Below are 13,899 nucleotides of genomic sequence, written 5' to 3'. Positions count from 1 at the left end.
TCCCATCTGGACGAAGCCGCAAATGACATGAAGGGTCATCATTCATGTAAGCATTAGGGGCCTGAAGACAGTAGGTTACTATCCAGGGAGCTTCATTTGCCTCTCCTTATTAGGAGGATGAAGCCCTCACGAAGCCCATTGCCACGCCTTTGAGATTCAGCCAGAAGCTACCATGAAAGCATCTACAGGTAGGCTTTTTTGTGAGAAAGCTTCTGGCTGACAGTATTATAGCTACAGAACAGAGGCTTCGTGGCCATAGAATTAAGATTGGCCTTCGCAGCACCTGCTCAATCTGTCTACTGGCGGGCTGGAGACACCCAAACAGGCGGCTGGGAACCCACTTTTGGGGAGAGGAAGACTGACCTCAGCCAGGGGTTTTGTTCTAATGAGCTGTCGGCGAATCCAAGGCCAAGGAGAGGAAGCCCGGGAGGCCCGAAGAAAGGAGAGGAGACCTTTGAGCGCTAGGTTGGTCCAAAGGGACTGAGACCGACCATCTCTCAAGACTGTGAGCCTCCTCTGCCAATACTCTTTGATCAGGGAGATGTCTCAGATTCTCACGGACTCATCGATGTAGAAGGACATTCACATGGGGTATTCCTAGGCCCTACCTTCCTCACTGCTGGGATAGTATCCAACAACAGAGTACATCTTGGGAGTAGGGGTTCATCCGAACAAATCTCGACTTCTGGGAAGACAAGACTGCTGGGCCCTCATGGTTCGGGAGAGCCGGGAACCGCCTGATGGGGGTATCCTCAGGCCCTGGGGCCCCGCTGGGGGAACAGCAACACAACAGAGGCACCAGTCTCCAAATCTAGGGGGCACCAAGCAGAATCTGCAACAACCCCTGCACTCAAAGCCTAATCGGCCCGTGAGTGCCAAAGGCCGAACCGGAGGAGAGGGTGGAGGTCACAGGGTCGTAAAAGCCGCCTGTTCCAGAGTCAAGGCTCCACCGTGGCTCCTAGAGGAAAAAGGGGTCACGGCCAAGCACCCAAACCCAAGGTTGAAAACCCCTGAAGAAAGGACAGAGTAGAAAGCCTGACCGGAGGACAGAGGCAAGTAAGCACGTGAGAGCCAGAAAAGGGGTCTCTGCCCACAATTTGGGAAGACTTTGCAACACCCCGCCCCGAGGTTGGAGCCCAAGAGCTCGGAGGAGGAATCAAATGTGTTGGAATCTCCTTCTCGGGGCCTGCTGGAGGAAGGACCGGCTCCGAAATAGCCTCCAAACCTTAATGCGCGCAAGCAAACACAGGCAGTCTCGACCATATCGAGCAACAAGGGAGTTTTGAGAAGAGAGCCCTCTCGAAAGAGTTCAGGCTGCACCTCTCCACCCCGCCGCCGAAACTAAAGGGATCACATCGATCCACGGACCAACCTGCGGCCCCCATCGGGTAGTCCGAGGGCCACAGAGCGAGCCAGGGAAGAGCCGCCGACCCTGATGCCAAGTCAGTGGAGCCAGAAAGAAGAGGCCGCTTCCAACTCGAGCGAACTGGTTGAAGGCGGACTTAGAGGCAAGTCGGCCCTAGGCAGAGGATTTTAGGGTGGATTTTTCACCAGTGGAGCCGCAAGTGAAGAGGTCATTAATGCTTAGAAGTCGGTTAAGAACCGGGAAGTCGGCTCCTCGAGACACTACAAGTCTCTTGGTAGGAAGCCTCTAGCTCTCAAAAATGAGATGAACAGGACTGTCTCTACGGATATTTGATAAAGCGTATGAAAAGAAGATGAAGAACCTTTGGCAGTCTTCTGGATGAGTTTCATAAAACAAGTTAACCTATGGAATCTTTACTCCTCTGTACGATATTAGTAAATGACTGAATTAACATTACATTTTATTTTATTTGTTCACAGGACACATAATAACAACAAGGTGAAAAGCCATCTGTATTGTTTACAAATGTATAAACTATCTGAAGCCTCTAATCTATCACAAAGCTAGTACAACAAGACACAGGCAGTACAAAAAAAAAACAATAGCACAAAAGGCAGGGGCAAACAAAGTTTAAACAAAACGGCCCGAAAAGCCCAATTGAAAATCAGCATAAACCAAAACAAACAAATAGGTAAAAGTTAACCTAACAACTAAAAAATATTACAAAAACGCCATTTGATCTAAAAACCCTAGGAAGCGACTGCCTAAAAAAAAATTAAGAACTCTGAAAGACTCAAAAAATAAAAACACTTAAGCGGTTAAAATAAAAATCTAACTAGGAAGTAATGTTAAATAAAACAACTGTCGGTTAATAGCCAAAAAATTCCTAGGTCAAGGACCAATAAGAATTATCAAAGCGAGTCCAGCTTGTTAGGTGCGACGCATCCCATTACATCAATAAATAAAATTATGTAAGGGTGGGTGGAAGGGCAGGAAGTGATTTTGTATCAGTGGGTATGGCCTGAAAGTATAAAGGAAATAATGTATGGGGTGGCTGAGGTGGGGGTAGGGTAGGGGGAGCAAGAACAACCCTGATGAGTTAAAGGTTTGTCCTCAGTCACATTGTGAGTGGTTGAAATAAGTTAAAAATATATCTTATTCATAAACAACTGAACTAGCCCAAAAAGTGTTTTGGACAATCCTATCACCTATATAATGAGGTCCTGGCACACACAAAGCTCTGATGTCATATAGAAAAGATATCCCAATTAAAATCCACAGCGTGAACTCTGTGAAGATATAAAACAAGCAAGGGAGCCTTTGGAAAAATCAGACGATAAGGTCCAAGATGAAAATCATCATGGCAAAGAAAATTAGGTTTCTGAGAAGAACCTTAGTGCATGAAACCACAATTTTCAGAGTTACCATGGGTGATAAGGATCTGGAGGGGGCTCCACATTGCAGACTTCAGCCAGAACTGAAATCAGAGAGGGATGGGGAAACATATATAAGCATAAATGTTCTACTAAGATAGAGCAGAGAAAAACATACCTACTATCCATTACTCCTCTTTCTGCAGATGAATCAAAAGTCTACATTTTGCTTGATAGTGAAAATATCCACCTGAAGATGATCTCATAGGTGGAGCAGCTGTTTTTATTGCTTGGATGCCTATAGAGGTATTGGACTAGACATGTGGCAGAATCAAAGTATGTGAATCTCTGTCAAGGGCAGGCCATGTCTCAATATTCCATGTCAAACCTGGTGAGCTTTTCTGCAAAAGGTTCATGTCTCCCCCCACCCCCACCAGCAACATTTGTACACACACCAAAATAATGTTTTTTGAGCTGATCAGATAGAGGGGTCTGTCATGAAGGCTAGAACATTAGAGAAAAATGAACTGCTTCAGGCTCCAAAGTATTACAAACTTGAATATGCAAATGAAAAGACACTAGGGGTCGACTGACCCCACCTGAATAATGTAACTAGCCCATATGCAGATGCTCCTCTGTATCATCTTTTTCTTGCTCTGTTGCAAGCAACTCTGAACTAGTCTGACAACTTAAACTATAAAACTGTCTCACATGATACATTCTATAATCCTACCACTGCAATAACCCTCTCTGACTCTCTGTCTCTGTCTCTCTCTATACCTCAGTGTTTTCTGAAGTCTAACCCGAAAAAATCCATGTTTCCTTTTTTCTTCCTCTAGTTTCTTCAAATGTGTCCACTATCTTCTAATGTATGCAAGCCCAACTTTCTAAGCCTCTGCCCATAACAAGTTCTTCCATCCCTAATTTCCCTTTATTTATCCTCAAGAAATCTACACAGTATTTCCAGATCCAAGCCTACCACACTACCATACACTATAGGGATTACTTTAACATCCTCTGAATCTGCTGCTCATGCAATGCAACACAGAAGTTTACTGGCTTTTGCCACTGTATTCTGGGCAACTTCTTCCACAGTGTATAGCTTTGTGCTCTCTCTCTCTCTCTCCATATATATATATATATATATATATATATATATATATATATACACACATTCACATGAGTCCACTTTGTAAATTCAAAATACTGAAATCTCGAATTTCAGTATTTCAAACTTACAAAGCCACATACTCACATTTCCAAAACCGGCAGAAGCGCAAAATTCAAAATACCGAAGCACAGATATTTTGAATTTCTGCTTTCAGTGGTACTGTATGTGGATGTTAATTTTGGTAAGTTTGTGTGTGTAAGCATGTTGGGTAGGGGTTTAGTGTGTGTAAGTGTGTGTTGTGACTGTTATGTGTGTGTTTGAGGGACTGTAAGACGTGTGTGTGTGTGTGTGTGTGTGTGTGTGTGTGTGTGTGTGTGTGTGTGTGTGTGTGAGCTTCATTTGTCAGATGAGTTCACACACACACACACACACACACACACACACACACACACACACACACAATGCAATAAGCAAATAGAGGCTGACAGACTCAAACACTATCTGTCTTCTCCATTCATAATGGTCTTCAGTGCCTCCAGATTGTAACATTAATACTACAATGAGCAAAACGGGCGATTTTTCTGTAAACATGAATTGCGACATAGTGATATAAATATGATAAACAGGACTAGTCCCAACAATGAATACCTTCCAGTCATAGCCAATGCCACCATTCTGGAATCCACCCCTACATTTTAACTTTCTTACCCACTTCTTGTGAGGTACAGTGTCAGATACATTGCTAAAGCCCGGAAACTGTTTTCGTAGGACTGCCACTGTCTATTATCAACAAAAAACAAGCCAAAACGTAAATCAAGACAGAATGACAAGACCTCTGTCATGTGAAACCACGCTGTCCAACATCAGCCATTCTTTGTCCATGATACTCCCTGAAAACTGTGATCAGCAGACCTATAATTATGCGTTTCATTTCCAGACCCACCTGATATAAGGGATTCATTGTCATTAAGATCTATTGTTCTGGCAAAACACCAGTTACAAAGATGAAACTATAAAGGAATGACAGAAGAATGCTGCACACCCTGTCAATTACTGTTTCATTCAGACAGGCAAGCTCACCTGGGTTTTGTGCTGTGACACATTTGTTATTCCTAAGTTCCTTTTGTGTTTCTTCTGCAATAACTCTTCCATCTGTTCATAGGTCTTCTTCACCATCTCATGCTGGCACTCTAGTCATTCTCACATATATACAAACATTAAAAATCTATTCAGTAATTTTGCCTGATTTGCAGTGTTTCTGGGCTTTATCCCATCCCATTCCCAAATGGAAAGCTCCTGTTGATTCCTCCTGCTGTGACAACCATTGTATCAGAAACATTTATTTTATCCATTACTAATTCCCAGTGCCATCCTCTTCTGTGCAGCTACTATGGCCTACTGAATGAAATTTGTTGCCATTTTGTGTTGTCCTCATATGCCTTTTACCTGTGTCAGTTCCTCTCTTCATGTTTCTACAGATACATTTTTTCTTCTTTTTTATGCAATGAGAACCTGCCTTATGTCTTTCAAGCACATTGTTAGCCTATCCTTCCCACGTATTCTTCTTCATAGGATCATCGGTGGTTAGTAGGCTATTGGCCCTGAGGCCCTTATAAGCCTAGCCAAGTGTTTAGCCCATGTTTAGACAAGTCAGCACCCAAAGCCCCTGTCCAGCAGGGACACAGGTGGAATCCCAGGGGTGTATTTTCTGTTTTCCATTCAGTTATCCAGGTTGAACTTAAAAAGGGATAATGAGGTACTCTACTTGACGTGGAGAGGGAGTCTATTCCGCAGATGGGGAAGTCTCTGGAACAATAATCTGTCCTGTCAACAACTCCTATTGATATCACAGACCAGGTTGAGTTCATGCGTATGGGTTGCTTGAGTGGAACTTGACTTGTGGATATGCAGTAGTCCCATCAAGGCAGGGTCTGAGATTACTTTATATGCCATTGTGAGGTACATGGCAAAGGGGACATTGTACTCAATAATTAGTCTTATAAGGGAAGAATACAGGGATGTTATGACCTCTCTGTCCCTGGATGAGATACCCTTACTTATGAGGTGGGCCATGTAGAAAGCTTTCTGTACAACGGAAGCAACATGGTGATCAAAAGTCAGGTTGCTATCAATCTGAGTGCCCAACTCTCTCACTACTGATTGTGTACGTAGAACATTGTTATTAATGTGATAATATGTGGGAATGTCATTCTCCCCAAAGGGGCTGATAATGCATTTTTTTGGCATGCAACTTGAGGCCATGTTTCTGGCACCAGTCATTTGTTTGGGTAAGACCCTCTTGGACGACGTCAACATCACTTGGGGAATTGATGACTGTGCCCAGCTTGCAGTCATCTGCAAACATGGTCAGCTTAGTCCACTGGTTTTGGCCTGTACCTCAGAGAAGTATATCCCGAATAACAGAGGCCCCAAGACCGATCCCTGGGGTACGTCACTCGTTACGGGTCAACTGCTTGAGCTGGCTTCTCCTATTTTGATTAGATGGGTTCTACCAGTGAGCCAGTTTGCTACCCATCTGGTAACATATGGATTGATGCCTAGTTGAGATAGTTTATCTACTATGCCTGAGTGGGGAATAGTGTTGAAGGCTTTGGCCAGGTCAAGTTAGGTGGTGTGCACAGTTTTCCCCTCGTCCATGGCTTTGGTGACTGTCTCAAAGAAGTTGACCAAATTTAACAGACACAACCTCCCCTTGACAAAGCCAAACTGTGTGGAGTTGAGTGTTTGGAGGATGCCAATGTCCCTATTAATGACGTGCATGATAATCCATTCCATGGTCTTGCAGATCAGGCTAGTTAAGCTGATGGGTCTATAATTTCCTGGATCAGTGGACGCTCCACCTTTGTGTAAAGGGATGTCAGTGGCTGTCCTCTACTCAGCTGGGACAAAGCCGGTACTCAGGCTTTGGTTGAACAGGGTGCCTAATGATGCTGCATGTTCATGCCTGAGTTCATGTAGGATGCAGCCAGGGATGTTATCAGGTTCCATGTAGGCTGTATTTTTTGCCTTTGAGAGGGCAGTGATGACCTGTTCCCTATAGATAAGGGGGGCAGGTACTGGGGATGTCCTGGTTTACTGATGGGGGGAGAGAGGGGAGATGTTTTCGTTGAATCTGTCAGCCAGTTGATTGGCTACATCTACAGCATTTGTGTATGCAGTGTCCTTGACCAACAGTTCTGAACAGATCTGGGTGTTTCCTTTGAGATTTCGGGTATATGTGAAGAAGGCCTTATGATTATCTCTAGTGGATATGGCCAATTTTGACTCGTAGTTGGCTTTAGAGGATTTCACTAGTGCTCTTATTTGCTTGTTCAGGGTAAGAATAGATTGCTTCCACATGGGCACCTGCTCCTTCTTGGTCCTCGACAGTAAATTTTTCCTTTTGTTATATAGTTTTATTGCAGATGTCCACCAGACAGGTTTACTCTTCCTTGTGGAGGTTGATTTTGTCCCGTCGGCATTCCTGATTCAATGCATCTATATAAATGCTTGTATAGTACTTTGGTGTAGATTTGGACATTGGTGTCAGTTCCTACAGTGAGGGTGGGGGCTGTGAAGCTGTTTATACCATCCCTCAGGAGGTTGCTATCAGCTTTGGAGAATTTTTTTTGTTGGACTCTCGCTAGAGGGAGGTCAAGGGAGATGGTGACTTCTAAAGTGACCGCTTTATGGTCAGACCTTACTAGGGAGGATGATACTGTAGGGGTTCTGCACTGGTTACTAATGTTGGTTAATACAAGTCCAAGATATTATCACCTCTTGTGGAGGTATCAACTAGCTGTTCCAAGGCGTTTGCATTGATAAAATCGAGGAATCTCTGGGCATTTGTGTTCTGCCATAAGTAGTTTTTCCAATCTATGGTTGGGTAATTAAAGTCACCCAGGATCAGGGCAACGGGTTGAATCTTGATAGATTTGAAGAGGTTCATATAGGTGGAGTGGGAATCTTGAGTCAAGTTTGGGGGCCTGTAGCTAGCTATAGTTTGAATAGGGGTCTTGTCAATGGTTAACTGCACCTGGTGTGTCTCCTGTGTATCATACTGTATGACCAGCCTGGAGGTGTGTGTGTCTTTAATATATATTGAAACTCTACCTCCTTTGGCTTTGCTCCCCACAGTTTGAGGTCTGAATGTGTGATAGGATGAGTAACCAGGTAAGGATGGGGTGCTCTCCGCAGCTTTTAACCAGGTTTCTGTGACTGCACAAATGTCAGCATCTTCCAGGTTTAAGAATGCTTGCAATGAGTGCAGTTTCATGTTTAAACTACTAGCATTTAGCAGCACGACCTTTAATTTGAGTTTTGTTTAAATTTTTATGTTGGTAGTATTGACCTCACAACTTTTCCTAAAAAAGCACTATGGGGGAGGGAAGGGCCTTTGCCAGAAGCTCAAGTGAGACAGATGCAGGCCATCTCTAGCAAAGCATTGTGGTATCTTGATCATATCTTCCCAGGCTGTCACGTACTGGGATCCCCCTAGAATGACACGAGAAACTAAGCCAATTGTTAAAGTCAATCATTTTCTGTTTGTATTGAGGCATCATTCTGAGTGATGACAGAATGCTGCTTAAAGCCAGGGACATACCTGCCTGGGACACATATTCAGTGAGCTTAATTATGTCTCTCTTAATACAGTCCAGGGAGGTACACCTCACGTCGTTCACACCAACAAGGCCTATGACAGAGTCATAACAGTACCTGCTGTTGAGAGACTTGAGTGAGTGTGTGATATGGCGGATTCTGGCACCTGACAAACAACTAACCGTGACTTTCTCCTTATCCCACCTGGTGAAAGGCACATCTGTGTTGCTCACAATGGGGTCTACCATGACTAATATGTTGGGTTTATGATTAGGCCTTAGTGGTTGTGAGATACTGGTGTGGGGACTATCCATTGTATGTGGTGTGGAGGGCTGTGGAGTTCTCATGTATTTTTGCCCCTGAGGTCTCCTTTGTTTGGGTTTGTTTTTGTGAGTATGTGAGTGTGTGTTGTGTAGTTGTGGGTGGTGTTTGAGGTGTAGTGATTGTGTTGACAACCTTCTCAGTATCAGACGTACTGGCTTGTGAGGTAGAGAGTGTCTAGCTTCTTTATGTAATTGCATCTCTCACAAATTGTGTTCCTAGGTGGTAGTAGTAGATGGTTGTCTGTGTACATGAGGCAATTGCTACACTGTCTCAGGATGCTCATGTTGACCAGGCTGGCAGGAGAAATCGTAGGAAACTGTCCATCTATATTTGTCAGAATCTGAGGAAGAGAGGTCAGGGACAGCTAAGGGGTAGCCCTAAAGCCCCAGTGCTTAGCCTTAAATCGAAACTAAGAGGCTTAGAATAACACTTAAAATTTAATCAGGCTAAAAACAGCAGTAATAAATGCAGCAGAGATGATGCAATTGAACACTTTAGTGAACAAGTAGCAGAACAAACAAGATGAAGTAACAGAGTTGGAGGAGGAAAACACAAACACTGTAAAAGCAACAAGCAGCTTATTATTTTTTTTTTTTTTTTTTAAGTAAAGTGGAAAGGGAGAAAGGAGGAACAGAAGATAATTCAAGGTTAAGAAACTAAGGGGGTTGGTCTTCTCAAATGTTCTCTCTGTATTAGGTAGAATGAGCTAATGACACTAGACTGGGAGGAGTGTCCCAGATCAAATTTATAGTAAGAACAAGACACCAATAAGGATGGAGCACACATTATTTCATTCTCTTCTTCAAACCTTCATTAAGACAGTTCCACAGCTACTTCAATGCCCTTAGCTCTTGCCACCCCTCTATACTATTTACCACCACTCTTCCTAACCACCTCAGTCCACCTTCCTGTAATCTCAGATTTCTGGTCCTGTGACATATCCCAGCATTACTCCACAGATAATGAACCACAGAGTGTCACAACTGCTATTGATAAGTGGTTCTTTCACCTCATTCGCTGTGACTCATTCCATATGATTAGGATCATGTCACATATATTCCTCATCCTGGTTATGGTCTCTGCTTACGTCCAGCTTGCTATACAACTTCTACAATTTCCCTTTCCCTACTTTAGCTGAAAGCATTTCCCATTTCACCACTGGAAGACTAAGCTAAGCAAATGGATTTCTGCCACTCTGCATGTCCACTAATCTTACTAGTGAGCCTATCATCATCATTACCCTTCCTACATCCAGTGGTCCAAGCACCACTGTGATCCAGCAGCATCGCCTGGACATCAGTTCCACTCTGAAGTCAAAACAGTAACAGCAAATATCCTGTGGTATAACAAATGTATGTATCCCAGAGTAATAAGTGTGCAAGTCTTAATATGCTGATGTACAGATTCTCTGTATGGTAATATGTTGGCATATACTGGTAGTTTATTTATTCAGTCCCATTTGTAAGCTTTGTTGACTTACAAAAATATAATACAAATGTTTGGCTGGACCCTATACATACTTGACAAAAGTCCAACAAAAGTCCAAAAACAGTTTTTGGATTTCTGCAGCCATACCTTTGCTTTTGGACTTTTGTTGGACATTGTTTTTTCAGCGAAGGTGTAGTTGTTGGGTTGGTAAAGTTTTTTCTATACCTATACATACTTGGCTCTCTAAAAATAATCTGCAGTCAAATCACACCATAAGATAGTGACAGCTAGAAGACTATATCCCCACAAATTGAGCATAATTAAAATAAATTAGCAGAAGTATATTTGCAACATTTTAGGTTTGCATACACCAAGTTCGCACTGTGCTGAACAAAACTCATAAGTCAGAAACACCTACCTGGTTGAAATGAATTCCAGTTTGTATAGGACACTTCATTTTCAAGAGAACCCCATGTGTACTCTCCTGTACTGTTCTTGTCCTGCAGACTTGTCCAAAAATATTTGCCTTCAACATTTTTTGCTCTTTTTATCAGGCTGTTGACAAATTCCTGCTCAAACCTACAAATTAATACTAAATTATTAGACTACTGTGTGCTGTTAAAAATCTAATTTATTTGCTGATATCTAAACATCTAGAAAAGAACTGGTATATTAGCTTCAAATACGTGCTTGTCAGATAACAAGCTCAACTATAATGCTAAAATGATTGTCTGAAGAGGTCAACAACTCCATTTTACAAGTGCATACACACATGGGTTTGCCACTGCAATTCCAAATATGCACAAATAACAGGAATCTACAGTAAAATAGGTGTAGCAGTGGGCAATATAGCATCAGTATATTCTTTATTTCTAGCATTGATAATCATATGTGCACACAGATATAAACATGCTGTGCACTAGTAGTCAGAGCATGCAGAATGTGTTTGTGCGTGTCTCTGTGTAAGTATACACAGCCATACAACAGATGTAACTAAAGGCAATTTTAAATAACATATTTGCCAAACTACTGAGACTGTCTAGTTCAGAATGATTTATGCAGTAATGAACTTCAGCAGAAAAATGCAGACAGTACAATTTTGAAAGGGTCCTCACAATAACAGCAGATGTTTGACAGAGATAGCATTTGGGAAGTATGTCCAAATATACAGGCTTTATCACCTGTGAAATGCAATATAGCCATCCTGATTTCTTCAAATGTCTTTTTCTCTGTGTAAGTCAAAGTAAGTCTTGTGCTGATGTTTGTGCTGTCACAGGCCAACGTTAGTCTATTATAAATCCATCAGTAGCAGTTGCCATCCTCGGTTCTCCCAAGCAAGAACTCTACTAATATTTTTAATGATTCTTTTGGCAAACAAATATCAGTACAACTTCTTAAACAGCAAATGTAACACACAGTAAATATATACAAAAATAATATATTGCACTCTATGTACGTTAACCAAGGTTCAAATCCATTCAAACTCCAAAATCAAGCAGGAGGATGATGGGTGGATAAGTAAATATACTTACTGTCCAAATTATTTTTCTTCAAAACATCTACTGTTATGGTATCTTCATAAAATGGTAGTCATCTTATTTTGGAGACAGTTGTTTTGACCAATACACACAGAACCCCCAGTAGTAACCAAGATAAACCTGGATTGTGGATTTCTATGAGATCTCCCATTTGTTTTACCACTAAATGCAGCAATCCGTCTCAATATATACAACAAAAAGTACACTTATTATGAAGCAAACAACCTTGTTATATATGCCAAAGGGAAGACCATTTAACTTGCCAGTTTATACATTATCTGCACATCTCGATGCTTTGCCAGAGATGGCCTTCATCTGTCTCCTCAATGCTTTAGGATACTGGCAAAGGCACTTGCCACTCCCATAGAGCATTTTATAGGCTATGTCAAAACAACAAAACTTCCAACGTAGAACAATACTACAGAGACAAACTCAAGGTCATGCTGCTTAATGCTAGGTGTCTAAACAGTAAGCTGCACTCCCTGGAAGCAGTTCTCACCTTTGAAGATGCTGACATCTGTGTAGTTACTGAGAGTTAGTTCAAGGCCGCTGAAAATACCCGGGCCAGTGCAGGTCTACAATGCCTTCCACATGTTCAGACCCCAAAACGAGCATGAAAGAACCAAAGGTGGAGGTGTATCTATTTTTATTAAATCCAAATACATCTTGCAACCGGTGAAACAGTACGACTCTCCTGAGCTACTCCAGGTCCAAAGAATTATAGGGAAAACACCCTACTACATCATCGCTAGCTACAAGTCTCCCACCATGAACCAGGAGAAACACACTGCGCACCTGGACTGGCTTGAAACGCTCAGTATACAGCCAAACACCATGGTCATGGGAAATTTCAACTAACCATACATTGACTGGATGACTTACACTATCAGTGAGGTTCCTGGACTTCAACTCAAATGCACTGGAACAGTTAGTCTACAACCCAACAAGGGGCTCAAATGTCCTAGACTAGTACTTACCAACATGGAGGGGCTACTGCACTATCCCTGGTGTGCTGCCCTCCCTAGTAAAGTCAGACCATACATCTGTCTCGTTTTAAGTAAAGCTCAGACCTGATACCCCCACAAGAGTAAAAAAAAAAATATATATATATATATATATATATATATATATATATATATATATATATTCTCCAAAGCAAACTATCGTCTCCTAAGTGATGGTATAAATGGTTTCAAAGCCCCTGCTAACACAGGTAACAACAACTCCTATATGGAGAAGTACACAAATGCCCTTTATAGCCACTTAAGCAAATGTATTGACTCTGCAGTACCTGATAGGACTAAAACCAGGTCCTCCCACAAACACAAGCCACCCTGGTCAACTGCAAGCATAAATAAGTTATATAACAAAAGAAAGAAACTGATATCTAAGAAAGTACAGTTTTGTACCTACCATAAATGTAGATGTTCGAGGATCCCCATTGCTGCAGTCCTTACTATTGGGTATAGTCCGCATCCAGTCGGCCCGATACAGAGGAGAAGGCTGCGTCGGGTCAGCGGCGCAGACGACACTGACGCCAGCGTCCAGGGTACTAATGCGCATGACCGACGTCATATCCTCAGTCTTTTCTTGCCCCAGATGTCAGAAGACCTTAAAAAGACAAGGCCCAAAATACCTGCACCAAAAATATGTACAATATATACAAGAATATATATACAACAAATATAAGCATGTAACCTCACCTACACAACCACCCCTAAACACAGAGGGGGAAGGAGGAGGGGTAATGGACTGCATGGGGATCCTCGAACACTACATCTTTATGGGTAGGTACAAAACTGTACTATGTTCTTCGCCCATTGCTGCAGTCCTTACTATTGGGTAGAATCCCAAAGCAGAGGTAAGGGAGGCTGGCAAATCATAGAGAAGCAGGAGCTGACAACATGCCTTGCAAAACAGCTGTGGCAAAACCAGCCCTAGACTTAGAGTAGATAGGAAGGTGATAATGCTTAGAGAAAGTATGCACTGAACTCCAAGTAGCTGCTTCCAAAATATCCTTAGTTGCCACCCCTTAGAAATGCTGTTGAAGTGGCAGTAGCCCTAGTGGAATGAGGCCTAATCCCAGCTGGAATCTCCTTGCCATGATGGGAATAACAAAATGCAATGCAAAAGCCAATCCACCTAGAAATAGTTTGTTTT

General features: G+C 42.4%; 1 protein-coding gene across 1 annotated transcript in view; it reads right to left on the bottom strand.

Annotated features, from left to right (window-relative positions):
- LY75 (lymphocyte antigen 75) overlaps window positions 1–13,899 on the bottom strand; it is a 3,856,564-nt gene that overhangs the window by 2,451,965 nt on the left and 1,390,700 nt on the right. The window contains exon 11 of the mRNA XM_044074746.1: window positions 10,620–10,780. Coding sequence (XP_043930681.1) covers window positions 10,620–10,780 — 161 coding nt within the window. The remainder of the gene's footprint in view (window positions 1–10,619; window positions 10,781–13,899) is intronic.

The sequence above is a fragment of the Protopterus annectens genome, chromosome 6.part0, assembly GCF_019279795.1.
Source record: "Protopterus annectens isolate FY-2018-M chromosome 6.part0, PAN1.0, whole genome shotgun sequence".
Lineage (NCBI taxonomy): Eukaryota > Metazoa > Chordata > Ceratodontiformes > Protopteridae > Protopterus > Protopterus annectens.
This window is presented reverse-complemented; position numbering and strand designations above follow the sequence as displayed.